General features: G+C 46.0%; 1 protein-coding gene across 1 annotated transcript; it reads left to right on the forward strand.

The window, feature by feature from the left end:
* The first annotated feature begins 9,542 nt into the window (after positions 1 to 9,542).
* LOC147965989 (uncharacterized) lies at positions 9,543 to 11,332 on the forward strand. Its single transcript, XM_087527027.1, has 2 exons — positions 9,543 to 10,006; positions 11,057 to 11,332. Exons 1-2 carry the CDS (start codon positions 9,720 to 9,722, stop codon positions 11,193 to 11,195), a joined length of 426 nt encoding a protein of 141 aa, XP_087383153.1. The 5' UTR covers positions 9,543 to 9,719; the 3' UTR covers positions 11,196 to 11,332.
* The last annotated feature ends 8,475 nt before the right edge of the window (positions 11,333 to 19,807 follow it).

Below are 19,807 nucleotides of genomic sequence, written 5' to 3' on the forward strand. Positions count from 1 at the left end.
AGTCCTGATTGGTACCTGTGGGTTGCTAGTAGTGTTAATTACTCCTTGTAGTTGATGCTAGTTGGTTTATTTGGTGGAAGATCATATGTTCAGATCCTATATGCTTATTAATACCCCTCTGATTATGAACATGAATATGCTTTGTGAGTAGTTACATTTGTTCTTGAGGACATGGGAGAAGTCTTGCTATTAGTAGTCATGCGAATTTGGTATTTGTTTCATATTTTGATGAGATGTATGTTGTCTCTCCTCTAGTGGTGTTATGTGAACATCGACTACATGATATTTCACCATTATTTGGGCCTAGAGGAAGGCATTGGGAAGTGATTAGTAGATGATGGGTTGGTAGAGTGACAGAAGCTTAAACCCTAGTTTATGCGTTGCTTCGTACGGGGCTGATTTGGATCCATATGTTTCATGTTATGGTTAGGTTTACCTTAATACTTTTGTTGTAGTTGCGGATGTTTGCAATAGAGGTTAATCATAAGTGGGATGCTTGTCCAAGTAAGGGCAGCACCCAAGCACCGGTCCACCCACATACCAAATTATCAAAGTACCGAACGCGAATCATATGAACGTGATGAAAACTAGCTTGACGATATTCCCATGTGTCCTCGGGAGCGCTTTACATCATATAAGAGTTTTTCCAGGCTTTTACTTTGCTACAAAAAGGATTGGGCCACCTTGCTGCACTTTATTTACTTTTGTTACTTGTTACTCGTTACAAATTATCCTATCACAAAACTATCTGTTACCTATTATTTCAGTGCTTGCAGAGAATACCTTGCTGAAAACCGCTTATCATTTCCTTCTGCTCCTCATTGGGTTCGACACTCTTACTTATCGAAAGGACTACGATAGATCCCCTATACTTGTGGGTCATCAGTCAATGAACGACATCCATCGGAAGTGGACTGTACGTGGAGAGGCTGACAGTTGGGTCCACGGCCGCACACAAGGAAATGCCTCCTTATTACACGCAAAATAATGATTCCTCCACCTAGCATCTGGGACCCGCCGGAAGGGCCTCTATATTCCGCGAAAAAACGTTCCCCCCGCTGATAGGTCGGACCCACCAACTATATCTTCGCACGCAAGGAAGTGCCTAATTATTGCGCACAAAAAAATGAATACCCCCCTGCCAGCTGGGACCCACCACAGTGGGAGGCTGACTTGTGGGCCTACTAAGTTGACGGGGATGGAGGGCTTTGTCAACTTAGTCAATATGAACGATTCTAGCTCCAGTGACCGTACGATGTCCATCCAACAGCCTTACTGCTTCTTCAACCTCTAGTCTTCTTGCTCCAACTGCCCAAAGCAGCGCCGGTCATCCCGCCTGCTCCTGCCTCCCGTGGCCGGCTGTGCTACCGTGGAGGCCTCACCGCCCCCATACTACTCCCACTGCTAGCCAGGCCATCCCTCCACTCACCCACACCCCCTGTTATTCTGCGGCGGCGGCAGCCTCACACCGCAGCCGAACCAGTGAACCCTCGTACTCATCTCCGCGTGGGCATCCACTGCCGCGTCTTCCCCGGCTCCGCATCGTCCCCTTCCTAGGCCTCGCCGTCGTCCACCGCCTTGGTGCTCTCGGCGCGGCGTGGTCAATGTGGTCAATGACCGACTTCCATTGGAAGAGTATTGTACGTGGAGAGGCTGATAGCTGGGTCCACGGCCATAGCCCATTTTTTGTGATTTTCCAAGTAAGTCGCTTTGTCAAGCCTGTTGGGCTGTAAATCTTTCAAGACGAGGAGAGCTTCATTCGGCTGGCTGAGAAAATGGCCTATCAGTAATGATAAATGGGTTGTACATTTTTAAAACACATCAAACCGGCAATTAGTTTCAAAATTCTTTTTTTCATTTCGAGATTTTAAATTGCATTGATTTTTATGCGTGGACAATTTGTTGGATTTTATATTGATATACATTTATTTTAAAAATCAGTTTGAATATGACTCGAAATTTCAGGATTAAAAAGAGTTTGGACCACACCGAAATATGCAAAATTTCGTATAATTTTTTAACCGTGGCCACAATATGGGTTGTAATGCTAACAAAAAGAATATGGGCTCCGAAAAAACCTTAAGAATTAGCAAATGGGCTGTAAATTATTAGAAATAATGGCAGATGGGTTGTATGCTGTTTTCCACAGATTTGAGGCTTTCCTAAAACAAGGTTGACGCACAAGCAATGACTATTGGATTTCCATCCAACGGCCGTCGTGCTTCTTCAATCTCTGCTCTTCCTGCTCCAGCCGCTCAAACAAGCGCCGGCGGGACTGCCTACTCCCTCCTCCCTGCGGCCGGCTGTGCTGCCGCGCAGGCCTCACCGCCCCACCGTACTCCCATTGTAGGCCTAGCCATCCTCTACTCACCCACACCTACTGTTATTCTTCGGCGACGGCAGACGTACCAGTTGTTGGGGAACGTTGCAGAAAACAAAAATTTTCCTACGGTTTCACCAAGATCCATCTATGAGTTGATCTAGCAACAAGTGATCGGATTGCATCTACATACCTTTGTAGATCACGCGCGGAAGCGTTCAAAGAATGGGGATGAGGAAGTCGTACTCGACGTGATCCAAATCACCGGAGATCCTAGCGCCGAACAGACGGCACCTCCGCGTTCAACAGACGTACGGTCAGCGTGATGTCTCCTCCTTCTTGATCCAGCAAGGGGAAGGAGAGGTTGATGAAGATCCAGCAGCACGACGGCGTGGTGGTGGATGCAGGGGTCACCGCAGCAGGGCTTCGCCGTTCTACTACGAGAGGGAGAGGTGTAGCAGGCGAGAGGGAGGCGCCAAGACTCAAGGGTGCGGCTGTCCCTCCCTCCCCCCTTTATATAGGCCCCCTAGGGGGTGCGCCGGCCCTAGGAGATGGGATCTCCTAGGGGGGCGGCCAAGGGGTGGAGTGCCGCCCAAGCAAGGTGGGGCGCCCCCCCCACCCTAGGGTTCCCAACCCTAGGCGCATGGGGTGGGCCAAGGGGGGCGCACCAGCCCACTATGGGCTGGTTCCCCTCCCCACTTTAGCCCATGGGGCCCTCCGGGATGGGTGGCCCCACCCGGTGGACCCCCGGGACCCTTCCGGTGGTCCCGGTACAATACCGGTGACCCCCGAAACTCTCCCGATGGCCGAAACTGCACTTCCTATATATAATTCTTCACCTCCGGACCATTCCGGAACTCCTCGTGACGTCCGGGATCTCATCCGGGACTCTGAACAACTTTCGGGTTACTGCATATTCATATCTCTACAACCCTAGCGTCACCGTACCTTAAGTGTGTAGACACTACGGGTTCGGGAGACATGTAGACATGACCGAGACGGCTCTCCGGTCAATAACCAACAGCAGGATCTGGATACCCATGTTGGCTCCCACATGCTCCTCGATGATGTCATTGGATGAACCACGACGTCGGGGATTCAAGCAACCCCGTATACAATTCCCTTTGTCAATCGGTACGTTACTTGCCCGAGATTCGATCGTCGGTATCCCAATACCTCGTTGAACATCTTCATGTTGATCGTATCTTCTATACGACTCATGCTCGACCTTTCGGTCTTCTGTGTTCCGAGGCCATGTCTGTACATGCTAGGCTTGTCAAGTCAACCTAAGTGTTTGCATGTGTAAATCTGTCTTACACCCGTTGTATGTGAACGTTGGAATCTATCACACCCGATCATCACGTGGTGCTTTGAAACAACGAACTGTCGCAACGGTGCACAGTTAGGGGGAACACTTTCTTGAAATTATTATGAGGGATCATCTTATTTACTACCGTCCTTCTAAGTAAACAAGATGCAAAAACATGACACTTCACCATTATTTGGGCCTAGAGGAAGGCATTGGGAAGTAATAAGTAGATGATGGGTTGGTAGAGTGACAGAAGCTTAAACCCTAGTCCATAGTCAGGAAACCATGACTATCTGTTGATCAACGAGTTAGTCAACTAGAGGCTTACTAGGGACATGTTGGTGTCTATGTATTCAGACATGTATTACGATTTCCGGATAACACAATTATAGCATGAATAAAAGACAATTATCATGAACAAGGAAATATATTAATAATCCTTTTACTATTGCCTCTAGGGCATATTTCCAACACCAGTAAACCCTCGTACAGTCGTACTCCCCTCCGCGTGGGAAACAACTACCGAGTCTTCCCTGCTTCCGTGCCGTTCCCTTCCTAGGCCTCTCCGTCGTGCACCGCCCTGGTGCTCTCGGCGCGGCCTAGTCAACGTGGTCAACGACCAACATGCATCTGAAGTGGACTGTACGTGGAGAGGCTGACAGCTGGGTCCACGGCCGCACGCAAGGAAATGCCTCCTTATTACGCGCAAAATAATTATTCCTCCACCTGACATCTGGGACCCACCGGAAGGGCCTCCGTATTTCATGAAAAAATGTTACCGCCGCTGACAGCTCAGACCCACCAGCTATATCTTCGCACGCAAGGAAGTGCCTCCTTATTACGCACAAAAAAATGAATACTCCCCCTGCTAGCTGGGACCCAGTATAGTGGCAGGCTGACTTGTGGGCCTACTAACTTGACGGGGATGGAGGGCTTTGTCAACTTAGTCAATATGCATGATTCTAGCTCTAGTGACCGTACGATGTCCGTCCAACGGCCGTAGTGCTTCTTCAACCTCTAGTCTTCTTGCTCCAGCCGCCCAAACCAGCGCCGGTCGTGCCTCGTGCTCCTGCCTCCCATGGCCGGCTGTGATGCGACGGAGGCCTCACCGTCCCCTACTACTCCCACCGCTGGCCAGGCCATCCTTCTACTCACCCACACCCCTGCTATTCTGCGGCGACGGCAGCCTCACACCGCAGCAAACCAGTGAACCATCATACTCCTCTACGCGTGGGCATCCACTGTCGCGTCTTCCCTGGCTCCGCGTCGTCCCCTTCCTAGGCCTCGCCGTTGTCCACCGCCTTGGTGCTCTCGGCGCGGTGTGGTCAATGTGGTCAACGACCGACTTCCATCGGAAGAGTACTGTACGTGGAGAGGCTGACAGTTGGGTCCACGGCAGCCGCAAGGAAGTGCCTCCTTATTACGCGCAAAATAATTATTCATGTACCTGACAGCGGGGACCCATCAGACGGGCCACCATATTTCGCAAAAAAAACGTTTCCCCCCTGACTATTGGGACCCACTAGCTACATCTTCGCACGCAAGGAAGTGCGTCCGGGCAAAAAAAATGATTCACCCCCCTGACTACTGGGACCCTCCAGCTATATCTTCGCACGCAAGGAAGTGCCTGACAGTCGGGACCCACCTGGTCAAAGCATACGTAGCGTTGTCATTCTAGTCGCGAACGTGTACGTACATACTGGTTGATGTAGAGCGCGCACGTGTCGTACATGAGGCGCGCATGTAGCATGTACACGTACGTACAGCGGCCAGTGTGCAATAAAGAAAATACAGCCACGTACATACATACGGGGGGGTCTTGAACGCCTACTCGCGCATACGTACGGCCAGGGCTCGTGTACATGGCTTGGTCGGAACGGAGAAACTGCGTCGTCGTGTTCATGGGGAGGCAACGGAATGCGTCGTGTTCATCGGGAGGCAACGGAACGCGTGGGAGCCAACCGGCTTGGATGGAATAGCCGATAGAAACAAGGCCTGGCATACAACAGAACGGAGGAAACGGCCTTGTGTTCGACCGGCCACGTTCGAAATGGGATCCTGTTCATCGGGAGGGGTCTGGCGTATCGCAAAACGGAGGAAACGGACCTCCTATGGTCGAAACGGGGGTCCTGTTGATCGGGAGGGGTGTGGCTACCGCAAAACGGAGGAAACAAACTTGTGTTGGAGTGCTACGGTCGAAACGGGGGCCCTGTTCATCGGGAGGGGTGTGGCGTACCGCAAAACGGGACTCCACGGGATACTGTTCATCTCCACCGTCGACCCCCTCCAGCCTCCACGGGCTACTGTTCATCCACCGTCGACCTCCTCCAGCCTCCACCTATGACTATTCATCCACGGGCTCCTGTTCATCCAGCCTCCACCGCGCGCTACACCACCGGCTACTATTCAACCAGCCCTGTCCACGGGCTCCTGTTCAACCACCCCTCCATGGGCTACTGTTCATCCAGCCCTCCACCGTCTACTATTCATCCTGCCCTCCACGTGGTGGTCTTGTTCATTCAGGTCTCCACAGGGTCTTGTTCATCCAACCCCAACCGGCTCGATCGATCGGGGTCCTGTTCATCCAGAGGCAACACCACAGGGTCCTGTTCATCCACCCCCACCGGGAACTGTTCATCCAACCCCCCCAGCAACGCCCACTGTTCATCTAGAGGCAACACCACGGGATCCTGTTCATCCACCCCCACCGGGAACTATTCATCCAAACCCCCCCCCCCCAGCAACGCTCACTACTCATCCGGAGGCAGCATCGATCAGCTTCAGTTAGCAGCAGTAGCCCTCGATCGATCACTCGGGTTCAGTTAACAGTCATCGATCGATCGCTTGGGTTCAGTAATGCGTAGTTTGCAGTGTAATCGCTAGTTAGAGCCCAATGCCTCGCACCCATGCGCATGCGTGTATGAGAGAAACGCGCATCGCTTGGCCCTAACCACCCACCGTAACCAGGAACACCCCGATATTTTCCTCGCCCTCGCTTCTACCACGGTTTTTTTCAACATGGACAGCCCAAAGAATGTCATGCAGCTGCGTCTCCGGCCCGCCCAGGACGAAACCCATTTTCTGTCATGATTTTTTTTCATAGAAGTAGGACCCCACCACATCTATGATGATACCAGGTTTTGTCACAATTATCGTCATAGAAGTGTCATAAGTATGACAGAAAAAAATTCGTTTGGTCCAAAATGTCACGGATGTGTCTTTTTTTGTAGTGTTGTGCGCATGGGGGTCAGAGACCCCGTGCACACGGGGTGTCCAGAGACTTACTGAAGAACCTCACAGGACACCGCAACAAAGCACAGCTCAACGAGGAATAATGATGGAGGTGTATGAATATAGGAGGCAGTCCCACACGACATTTATTCCACAATGACCCCTCTTGATAGTGCGGTTTTTCCTACGACTCAAAACGAACCAAACGAAAACCTTCAAGTCATTGGTAAACCATGCCTTAATCATTTTTGAATTTGGGGGGGGGGGTCATATAACTCAAATGAAATCTTCATGGAACCAATATCTTGAGATAGACTTTAGCAACCGATATTAGTTCCTCTAATCATATTGTCATCACACCAAAATATACTAAAGTGCCACATGCAGTTTCAACCATACTTGGGCCTAAGGGAAGGCATTGTGGACTACTAAGTAGATGATGAGTTGCTAGAGTGACAGAAACTTAAACCCTAGTTTATGTGTTATTCTGTAAGGGGCGATTTGGATTCATATGTTTCATGCTATGGTTAGATTTATCTTAATTTCTCTTTCGTAGTTGCGGATGCTTGCGAGAGGGGGTAATCATAAGTGGGGGCTCCTTCAAGTAAGAACATCACCCAAGCACCGGTCCACCAACATATCAAATTATCAAAGTAGTGAACGTTAATCAAATAAACATGATGAAAGTAACTAGATGAATTATCATGTGTCCTCGAGAACGTTTTGCTTATTATAAGAGAACGTTTCTGCATGTCCTTTGCTCCAATAAGTATTGGGCTACCTTGTTGCACCTTTTTTACCGATGCTACTTGTTACTTGTTACGAATTACCTTGTTATCAAACTATCTGTTACCGGTAATTTCAGTGCTTGCAGAGAATACTTACTGAAAACTGCTTGTCATTTTCTTCTGCTCCTCGTTGGGTTCGACACTCTTATTTATTGAAAGGACTACGATTGATCCCCTATACTTGCAGGTCATCAATCAGGTCCCTCGATGAGAGAGAGAGAGAGAGAGAGATAGGAGGAAACCATGGGCCAACATAGACAACACTCGGTCATGGTTTCATTGATCTAGAAAATTTGTGCAGCCCACATGCCTCGCATTATAGTGAGGCACCAAAATACGATACCATTGATCTAGTAATTACAAAACTTTGCAGCCATATACATATATAACAAACATTAATGAAAACAAAAACCAACAAACTAAATAACATATATTTGGTCGTGCTAATGTGACCTTGTGTTGGATTCTCGTGATCTGCCACAGTGGGGGTGGGTGGGGAGTCTAGGGATGGAAGGGGGTGATTTTTGGAACCTCACCTAGTCGGTGAATAATCAGGGAAAAGCTAAAGTAATTTAGTACATTAATGATATTTTTATTACTAACAATAACTAATCTAGGTGAGAACACGGTGGATTTCTGTATATGAGGAAAAAGGTATTGATGCATTAGATGAGAATACATACAAGACACTACAAGTAGAACCATCTGAAGGCACCGAGTGACTTTCCTCTGAGTCAACTTTTATAGAATTGCTATAGATTTAGTTTTGATGCTATGATTTAAGTAAAGTGCTCAAATTCCACATCACTCGAATGAGCATAAAACAACAACAGCCTAAGTGTTTAGGCATAGTTTGTGTACTACATGGTGTTTGTTGTATTGTTGAAATTCGAATAAACAGAATTGTATAAATTGTTTCATGTTGAGACTAGATAAAATTATTTTGATGTTGTAAATATTAAAGGGCGCATAATTTTGACTTTTGATGTAAATAAACCGTAAGATAAACCTTGTTTGTCATCATGATATCTATCATAATGCATGCAAAAGACAAAACAAAAGTCATACTCTAGCTCAAAGCCAGATGTATGACGTGTCGGATAAGTGCTCCAGTAAAAAAGTGAGACACAAGTTGACGTTGATCTATCGAGCCACATTACACCCCTATATTAAAAGTGCTCCCCCAAAATATTCGAGTGAACACAACCGAATCTCCGCTACAGCTTCCTTGATCTAGGCCAGTGCATAGCGACGGTTTCCACAGCCCACATATCTGTCAAAAGTCCACTTTTGTTTCCTTGATCTAGGCCAGTGCATACCGACGGTTTCCGCAGCCCACAAATCTGTCAAAAGTCCGTTGTAGTTTCCTTGATCTAGGCCAGTCACGCGCATTGACGGTTTCCGCAGCCCTGTCGATAGTCCGTTGCCGTTTCCTTGACCTAGGTCAGTCACGCGTAGCGACGGCTTGTGCAGCCCCCATATCTCGCATGATAATGTGGCGCCGCGAAACTTTCATGCCACCAGATATATATAGATTAATGAAAATAAAACAACTCGACTAAATAAAAAAAGCAATCTGGTTCGTAATAATGTGTTTCCTTATTATGTTTAACACCAAATATCACACATTGGTTGGTTTATTTTTCTATCTAAAAAAGGTTGATTTTTCACTCTACCTCAGCAAAACCAAATCATCATGCGTATAGCATAGAGTAGCCATTGCCCGATATGGAACAACAGAGACCGGATGTTTTTACCGCACACATACATGTGGGCGGCGCGAGGGTAACTCTAACAAACTGCCTTAATCGCTATAATTCCATATGATAAATCACGAGATCAAAAGCATCCAGGTGTCTAGAGTGGGGAGTGGACGGCTCACGTGCCCGGCCCTCCTCCTCTTTTTATGCCCTGCCCCTTCCCCGTTCCTCCTCCCCAAAACCCCTCTCACCACCATCCAGTCTCTCTCAAAATCTTGGGACACAAAGGCCACCGTACTGAAATATAGATTGACAAAGGCGGGGCGGGAACCAGCGAGCGAGCGAGCTCGGCACGGACCCGGTCCGACGAGATGCTCAAGGAGCGGCAGAGGAGCATTGTGCTGCGCCGGAAGTTCAGCGTGGCGTCCATTCCGTCGGCGGCGAGGCGGGTGCGCCAGGTGAGCGGCGACGACAAGAAGGCACGCGCGCGGCCGATCTTTTTTGTGTCGGCTAACACCGTGAAGATGAGCGCTGTAGGCGGCGCCACCCCCTATCTAAAGAGGGACACCTTTGCCGGGCTGTGGATGGCGGCAGCGTTCCTGGCGGCCTGCGGCATCTGCCGCAAACCCCTCGCCGGCGAAGACGCCTACATTTACAGGTACCAGCGTCACTATTTTCCCATTCTTTGTTCGTCGTAGCGTGGAAAATGTCCGGTAGAATCCTCGTGTTTCGGCCTCGCGTTTCAGTTTTGTCCTTTTCGGTAGCTTCCTTGTGATTTTTGGCTAGGATCCGATCAATCTCTCATGATGCTTTCCGATGTGAATTCCGCGCCGTTCGTTCGTTTTCCACGTCAAGGTTGCACCTGATCCAATCTTCTTATGATGTTGCTGGCAGCTTACGATTTTGTGTTGGTTTCGTGATTCCCCTCGTGTTTTATGTGAGGGGCATATTCAGGATCCGTTTTCACTTATGAAATGATAGTAATAATTTGTTACCCTCCATGTTTAATTTAGACAAGTATTCCGTACTAATTTGACTAACCTCGTTCACTTGAAAGGTAATGCTGATTCAATGCTAGCTAGTATAAGCAACCCATCGATGCTACTAGTGTAAGCGGTTCATAGCATGAATCTTATGCTCTCCCGTATTTTAGAGGAATGTTCGATGCAAATCTTTTCCCTCAGCATGTTACTTGTTGCCGATACATTTTTGGTTTGCTCTGCCATGCTAATTAATTATTAATACTCCGTATGTATTTGCTAATGAGATATGTACTATTGATCCATGGGGTGCTCATAGCTTTATAATTTGTCCTCTTTTAATTTTGGTCCCTGAATCATGTATGAAATGTCCTGTCTCAAAATATAAAATTATTAGGATGCATTTATATTTTTTTAGGGGGTGGATTTAGATTTAGTTTTCTAGTCAAGAGTCTAAGACACCATATATACTCCCCAAAGCTACGCAATAAATAAAGAACATTAATCGCCCAATCATATGAGTTGTTGTTTGATCCATAAACTTGTCACTCGTTACCATCTAACGCTCGTAGAGTATTTCTTTAATTGTCACAATCTGTCATCAACGAGAAAGAAATAAATAAACACTAAAAATGCATGGTTTCTTCACTGCAATAAAAGAAGGTTAAATTAATTCGTTCGAGATGTTTGTGACATGATGGTCCAATTTCTTTGTCTGTCTTCTGCAGGGGTGAATTTGCATTCTGCAGCGATGAGTGCAGGGAGTTGTACATCAAATGGAAAAGGGTGTGCTCCCTCAGATCCCGCAGAAAGGCCCCATCAAAGAAGTCCAGAAGCAGCAGGGGCTCATGCGGCGGGCCAGGCTAACCCATTAGATTATACTAGCTCCTATTGATGTGCCATACATATATGTGGTACAATCTCCACTATATTTAAACCGTCCGTCCATGTATACAAGCTACCAGTCTCGAATAATGGTCGGTTACATCCCGTTTTATGAGTCAGTTTTGTCGTTTTGTTGCTGATATGGAGCTGCGAGATATTTACCTCCATGGTCTGCAGTATACTCGGCCTAACGAGCAGGACAACCCACCCTCATGCACAATAACCATGTTCTCTGTGTACCAAGTTGAGAGGTCTTGCACCCATACTGTCGGCTGCGTAGCTTGGCCTCGACCACCTCCGATCATTGCCTCCCTCCTTGTGGATTGCGTACCCTGTTCTAGCCACCCCACACGTTTTTTGAGCATTTCTGGCATAAGATGGACGGCTTCCTTGAGGTGGTTGTTACTACTTGGGATTCCGAGGAGCCGGATCTGAACTCCTTGTATCGTATCTACTCGCGCCTCAAGTTCATGGCACGCCATCGCCAAAGTTGGAGCACACGCTCCATCGACAATATCTCTCTCCATCTGCTGCGGTGCAAGATAAGACGCCCCTCTAGCTTGAGGAGGCATGGCTGCGGCGCAAATTGAAGATGGCTTATTTGGGGCTAGCCTCCCTTGGGTGTTCCATCGCTCGACAACGGGTGCACTTCTCATGGCTCCACGAGGGGGGGTGGAAGGGGACACTATAACTTTGCTTTCTTTGAGATCCATGCGTCTCATCGTAAGCAGAAAAACCATATCTTTCAGATTCGTGTCAGTGATAAGGTCATCTCTGGCAAGGCGGCGATGGCTGAGGCCGCATTCCATCACTTCTCCGACATCATTGGCTCTCCGAATGTGCGGGAAGTGTCCCTCACTTTTCAGGTGTTTGGACCTTGATACTTGAGAGAACTAACTTTCACGGAAACCAAAAGGTTCTTTGCAATGTCCAATGTAAGAGGGTGACCAGGTTTGCTTGGATATCTTGATTGCATGCACTGGAGATGTAAGAATTGCCCAAAAAGCTTTGGAAGGGAAATATCAGGGCCATTTTAAGAAGCCAACCATCATTCTTGAAGCACTTGTATTCCATGTTCTCTGGATTTGGCATGCTTTCTTTGGCATGCTCGGGTCTCACAATGACATCAATATGCTGCAGCGGTCTCCGTTGTTTGCTAAGTTGACTGAAGGAGAAGCTCCTCCTTCCAGCTACACTATTAGTGGACATCATTAGAACATGCGCCACCATCGGTAGACGATATCTATCCTCCGTGGGCTACATTACTTGAGACCATCTCTGAGTCAGTTGGTCAAAAAAGATATCACTTTACCCAAAGACAAGAATGAGCTAAAAAGGATGTGGAGAGGGCTTTTGGAGTGCTCCAATCCCATTTTGCTGTTGTTCATAAATATGGTAAACAATGGGATTCAGAGACCTTGCGGGAGGTGATGACATATTGTGTGATCATGCACAACATGATCATGGAGGATGAGGGTGAAGATGTTCCCAGAGATCTGAAATTTGAGAGCATGGGTGATCGTATCCAACTTCTACACTGGAAATTGTCTATGTTTGATGATTTTGTTCATATGCATCATCAAAATTAGCACCGATCAACTCATAATAAGTTCAAGAAAGGTTTGGTTGAGCATCTATGGGTGATTGAAGGAGACAACTGGAACATATGTGAAAGCTGGATTCAAATTCAAACTATTTATTTGAAAACTTAGTTGGATTGTAATATTTAAATTATAATTATTAATCTCACATTTGAATATTTTGAAGTAAATATGCCCAAGAGGCAATAATAAAGTTATGATTTATTTCCTTATTTCGTGATAAATTTTTATTATTCATGCTATAATTGTATTAGCCGGAAACATAATACATGTGTGAATACATAGACAAACATAGTGTCACTAGTATGCCTCTACTTGACTAGCTCATTGATCAAAGATGGTTAAGTTTCCTAACCATAGACATGAGTTGTCATTTGATCAATGGGATCACATCATTAGGAGAATGATGTGATTGACTTGACCCATTCCGTTAGCTTAGCACTTGATCGTTTTTGTTTACCGTTATTGCTTTCTTCATGACTTATACATGTTCTTATGACTATGAGATTATGCAACTCCCGAATACCGGAGGAACACTTTGTGTGCTACCAAACGTCACAACGTAACTGGGTGATTATAAAGGTGCTCTACAGGTGTCTCCGATGGTACTTGTTGAGTTGGCATAGATCAAGATTAGGATTTGTCACTCCGATTGTCGAAGAGGTATCCATGGGCCCTCTCGGTAATGCACATCACTATAAGCCATGCAAGCAATGCAACTAATGAGTTAGTTGCGGGAAAGTGCATTATGGAACGAGTAAAGAAACTTGCCGGTAACGAGATTGAACTAGGTATTGGGATACCGACGATCGAATCTCGGGCAAGTAACATACCGATGACAAAGAGAACAACGTATAGTGTTATGTGGTTTGACCGATAAAGATCTTCGTAGAATATGTATGAACCAATATGAGCATCCAGGTTCCGCTATTGGTTATTGACCGGAGACAGGTCTCGGTCATGTCTACATAGTTCTCGAACCCGTAGGGTCCGCACGCTTAAAGTTCTGTGATGATCGGTTTTATGAGTTTATATGTTTTGATGTACCGAAGGTAGTTCGGAGTCCCGGATATGATCATGGACATGACGAGGAGTCTCGAAATGGTCGAGACATAAAGATTGATATATTGGAAGCCTATATTTGGACATCGGAAGAGTTTCGGGTAAAATCGGGATTTTACCGGAGTATCGGAGGGGTTACCGGAACCCCCCGGGGGCTAATGGGCCTTGTTGGGCCATAAGGGAAAGAGAGAGGGGCCGGCCTAGGGCAGGCAGCGCGCCCCCTCCCTCTGGTCCGAATTGGACTAGGAGAGGGGGGCGGCGCCCCCCTTTCCTTCTCTTTCTTCCCCTTCCTTTCCCCCTCCTAGTAGGAGTAGGAAAGGGAGGAATCCTACTCCTACTAGGAGGAGGATTCCTCCTCCTGGCGCACCAACAAGGGCCGGCCGGCCTCCCCCTTGATCCTTTATATACAGGGGCTGGGAGCACCTCTAGACACACAAGTTGATCACAAAGATCTCTCCCAGCCGTGTGCGGTGCCCCCTCCACCATAATCCACCTCGGTCATACTTTAGCGGTGTTTAGGCAAAGCCCTGCTGCGATAGCTTCATCGACATCGTCACAACGCCGTCGTGCTGACGTAACTCTTCCCCGAGCTCTACTGGATCGTGAGTTCGCGGGACGTCAATGAGCTGAATGTGTGCTGAACGCGGAGGTGCCGTACGTTCGGTACTGAGGATTGGTTGATCGTGAAGACGTACGACTACATCAACTGCGTTGTCATAACGCTTCCGCTTAATGGTCTAGAAGGGTACGTGGACAACACTTTCCCCTCTCGTTGTTATGCATCACCATGATCTTGCGTGTGCGCAGGAATTTTTTTGAAATTACTACGTTCCCCAACAGTGGCATTCGAGCCAGGTTTTATGCGTAGATGTTATATGCACGAGTAGAACACAAGTGAGTTGTGGGCGATACAAGTCATGCTGCTTACCAGCATGTCATACTTTGGTTCGGCGGTATTGTTGTATGAAGCGGCCCGGGCCGACATTACGCGTACGCTTACGCGAGACTAGTTCTACCGATGTGCTTTGCACATAGGTGGCTGGCGGGTGTCAGTTTCTCCAACTTTAGTTGAACCGAGTGTGGCTACACCCGGTCCTTGAGAAGGTTAAAACAGCACTAACTTGACGAACTATCGTTGTGGTTTTGATGCGTAGGTAAGAACGGTTCTTGCTCAGCCCGTAGCAGCCACGTAAAACTTGCAACAACAAAGTAGAGGACGTCTAACTAGTTTTTGCAGGGCATGTTGTGATGCGATATGGTCAAAACATGATGCTATATTTATTGTATGAGATGATCATGTTTTATAATGGAGTTATCGGCAACTGGCAGGAGCCATATGATTGTCGCTTTATTGTATGCAATACAATCATCCTGTAATTGCTTTACTTTATCACTAAGTGGTAGCGATAGTCGTAGAAGCAATAGTTGGCGAGACGACAACGATGCTATGATAGAGATCAAGGTGTCGCGCCGGTGACGATGGTGATCATAACGGTGCTTCGGAGATGGAGATCACAAGCACAAGATGATGATGGCCATATCATATCACTTATATTGATTGCATGTGATGTTTATCCTTTATGCATCTTATTTTGCTTTGTTTGATGGTAGCATTATAAGATGATCTCTCACTAAATTTCAAGATAAAAGTGTTCTCCCTGAGTATGCACCATTGCCAAAGTTCGTCGTGCCGAGACACCACGTGATGATCGGGTGTGATAAGCTCTACGTCCATCTACAATGGGTGCAAGCTAGTTTTGCACACGCAGAATACTTGGGTTAAACTTGACGAGCCTAGCATATGCAGATATGGCCTCAGAACACTGAGACCGAAAGGTCGAGCATGAATCATATAGTAGATATAATCAACATAGTGATGTTCACCATTAAAAACTACTCCATTTCGCGTGAAGATCGGTTATGGTTTAGTTGATGTGGATCACGTGATCACTTAGATGATTAGAGGGATGTCTATCTAAGTGGGAGTTCTTAAGGTATATGATTAATTGAACTTAAATTTATCATGTACTTAGTACCTGATAGTATTTTGCTTATCTATGTTGTTGTAGATAGATGGCCCGTGTTGTTGTTCCGTTGAATTTTAATGCGTTCCTTGAGAAAGCAAAGTTGAAAGATGATGGTAGCAATTACACGGATTGGGTCTGTAACTTGAGGATTATCCTCATTGCTGCACATAAGAATTACGTCCTGGAAGCACCGCTGGGTGCCAGGCCTCCTGCAGATGCTACTGATGACGTTAAGAATGTCTGGTAGAGTAAAGCTGATGACTACTCGATAGTTCAGTGTGCCATGGTTTACGGCTTAGAACAGGGACTTCAACGATGTTTTGAACGTCATGGAGCATATGAGATGTTCCAGGAGTTGAAGTTAATATTTCAAGCAAATACCCGGATTGAGAGATATGAAGTCTCCAATAAGTTCTATAGCTGCAAGATGGAGGAGAATAGTTCTGTCAGTGAGCATATACTCAAAATGTCTGGGTATCATAATCACTTGACTCAACTGGGATTTAATCTTCCTGTTGATAGTGTCATTGACAGAGTTCTTCAATCACTGCCACCAAGCTACAAAAGCTTCATGATGAACTATAATATGCAAGGGATGAATAAGACAATTTTCTCGAGCTCTTCGCGATGCTAAAGGCTGCGGAGGTAGAAATCAAAAAGTAGCATCAAGTGTTGATGGTTAACAAAACCACCAGTTTCAAGAAAAAGGGTAAAGGGAAGAAGAAGGGGAACTTCAAGAAGAACAGCAAGCAAGTTTCTGCTTAAGAGAAGAAACCCAAGTCTGGACCTAAGCCTGAGACTGAGTGCTTCTACTGCAAACAGAGCTCGCAGTATATGTGATATACATGTTATTGATGTGTACCTTACCAGAGCTCGCAGTAGCACCGGGGTATTTGATACTGGTTTTGTTGCTAATATTTGCAAATCGAAACAGGGACTACAGATTAAGTGAAGACTGGCTAAGGACGAGGTGACGATGCGCGTGGGAAATGGTTCCAAAGTCGATGTGATCGTCGTCGGCACGCTACCTCTAAATGTACCTTCGGGATTAGTTTTAGACCTAAATAATTGTTATTTGGTGCCAGCGTTGAGCATGAACATTATATCTGGATCTTGTTTAATGCGAGACGGTTATTCATTTAAATCCAAGAATAATGGTTGTTGTATTTATATGAGTAATATCTTTTATGGTCATGCACCCTTGAAGAGTGGTCTATTTTTGGTGAATCTCGATAGTAGTGATACACATATTCATAATATTGAAGCCAAAAGCTGCAGAGTTGATAATGATAGTGCAACTTATTTGTGGCACTGCCGTTTAGGTCATATTGGTGTAAAGCGCATGAAGAAACTCCATACTGATGGACTTTTGGAATCACTTGATTATGAATCACTTGGTACTTGCGAACCATGCCTTATGGGCAAGATGACTAAAACGCCGTTCTCCGGAACTATGGAGCGAGCAACAGATTTGTTGGAAATCATACATACCTAGTAAGAGACATCATAGATTGAAGCTCGCAGCGGGTATCGTATATGGTCCAATGAATATTGAAGCTCGCAGCGGGTATCATTATTTTCTCACCTTCACAGATGATTTGAGCAGATATGGGTATATCTACTTAATGAAACATAAGTCTGAAACATTTGAAAAGTTCAAAGAATTTCAGAGTGAAGTGGAAAATCATCGTAACAAGAAAATAAACTTTCTATGATCTGATCGTGGAGGAGAATATTTGAGTTACGAGTTTGGTCTACATTTGAAACAATGCGGAATAGTTTCGCAACTCACGCCACCCGGAACACCACAGCGTAATGGTGTGTCCGAACGTCGTAATCGTGCTTTACTAGATATGGTGTGATCTATGATGTCTCTTACTGATTTACCGCTATCGTTTTGGGGTTATGCTTTAGAGACGGCTGCATTCACGTTAAATAGGGCACCATCAAAATCCGTTGAGACGACGCCTTATGAACTATGGTTTGGCAAGAAACCAAAGTTGTCGTTTCTTAAAGTTTGGGGTTGCGATGCTTATGTGAAAAAGCTTCAACCTAATAAGCTCGAGCCCAAATCAGAGAAATGTGTCTTCATAGGATACCCAAAGGAAACTGTTGCGTACACCTTCTATCACAGATCCGAAGGCAATACATTCGTTGCTAAGAATGGATCCTTTCTAGAGAAGGAGTTTCTCTCGAAAGAAGTGAGTGGGAGGAAAGTAGAACTTGATGAGGTAACAGTACCTACTCCCTTGTTGGAAAGTAGTTCGCCACAGAAACCTATTCCTGTGACACCTACACCAATTAGTGAGGAAGCTAATGATGATGATCATGAAACTTCAGATCAAGTTACTACCGAACCTCATAGGTCAACCAGAGCAAGATCCGCACCAGAGTGGTACGGTAATCCTGTTCTGGAGGTCATGTTACTTGACCATGACGAACCTGCGAACTATGAGGAAGCGATGATGAGCCCAGATTCCGCAAAATGGCTTGAGGCCATGAAATCTGAGATGGGATCCATGTATGAGAATAAAGTGTGGACTTTGGTTGACTTGCCCGATGATTGGCAAGCCATCGGGAATAAATGGATTTTCAAGAAGAAGACATACGCTGATGGTAATGTTACTGTCTACAAAGCTCGACTTGTTGCGAAAGGTTTTCGACAAGTTCAAGGAGTTGACTACGATGAGACCTTCTCACCCGAAGCGATGCTTAAGTCCGTCCGAATCATGTTAGCAATTGCCGCACTTTATGATTATGAAATTTGGCAAATGGATGTAAAGACTGCATTCCTGAATGGATTTCTGGAAGGAGAGTTGTATATGATGGAACCTGAAGGTTTTATCGAACCAAAGGGAGATACCATAGTGTACAAGCTCCAGCGATCCATTTATTTCCTTATTTCATAATAAATGTTTATTATTCATGCTATAATTGTATTAACCGGAAACATAATACATGTGTGCATACATAGACAAACATAGTGTCACTAGTATGCCTCTACTTGACTAGCTCATTGATCAAAGATGGTTAAGTTTCCTAACCATAGACATGAGTTGTCATTTGATCAATGGGATCACATCATTAGGAGAATGATGTGATTGACTTGACCCATTCCGTTAGCTTAGCACTTGATCGTTTTTGTTTGCTGCTATTGCTTTCTTCATGACTTATACATGTTCTTATGACTATGAGATTATGCAACTCCCGAATACCGGAGGAACACTTTGTGTGCTACCAAATGTCATAACGTAATTGGGTGATTATAAAGGTGCTCTACAGGTGTCTCCTATGGTACTTGTTGAGTTGGCATAGATCAAGATTAGGATTTGTCACTCCGATTGTCAGAGAGGTATCTCTGGGCCCTCTCGGTAATGCACATCACTATAAGCCTTGCAAGCAATGCAACTAATGAGTTAGTTGCGGGATAGTGCATTACGGAACGAGTACAGAGACTTGCCGGTAACGAGATTGAACTAGGTATTGGGATACCGACGATCGAATCTCGGGCAAGTAACATACCGATGACAAAGAGAACAACGTATAGTGCTATGCGGTTTGACCGATAAAGATCTTCGTAGAATATGTAGGAACCAATATGAGCATCCATGTTCCGCTATTGGTTATTGACCGGAGACAGGTCTTGGTCATGTCTACATAGTTCTCGAACCTGTAGGGTCCGCATGCTTAAAGTTCTGTGACGATCGGTTTTATGAGTTTATATGTTTTGATGTACCGAAGGTAGTTCAGAGTCCCGGATATGATCACGGACATGACGAGGAGTCACAAAATGGTCGAGACATAAAGATTGATATATTGGAAGACTATATTTGGACATCATAAGAGTTCCAGGTAAAATCGGGATTTTACCAGAGTACCGGAGGGGTTACCGGAACCCCCCGGG

Source organism: Triticum urartu, chromosome 6A (genome assembly GCF_056163025.1).
Source record: "Triticum urartu cultivar PI428250 chromosome 6A, HENAU_Tu73, whole genome shotgun sequence".
In the NCBI taxonomy this organism is placed as follows: domain Eukaryota; kingdom Viridiplantae; phylum Streptophyta; class Magnoliopsida; order Poales; family Poaceae; genus Triticum; species Triticum urartu.

Excerpts from the sequence above, each read along its gene's own strand:
- LOC147965989 (XM_087527027.1), top strand. The coding sequence starts at position 9,720 with ATGCTCAAGGAGCGGCAGAGGAGCATTGTGCTGCGCCGGAAGTTCAGC. Across the intron at positions 10,007-11,056 it reads GAAGACGCCTACATTTACAG|GGGTGAATTTGCATTCTGCA; the intron begins GTACCAGCGTCA and ends TGTCTTCTGCAG.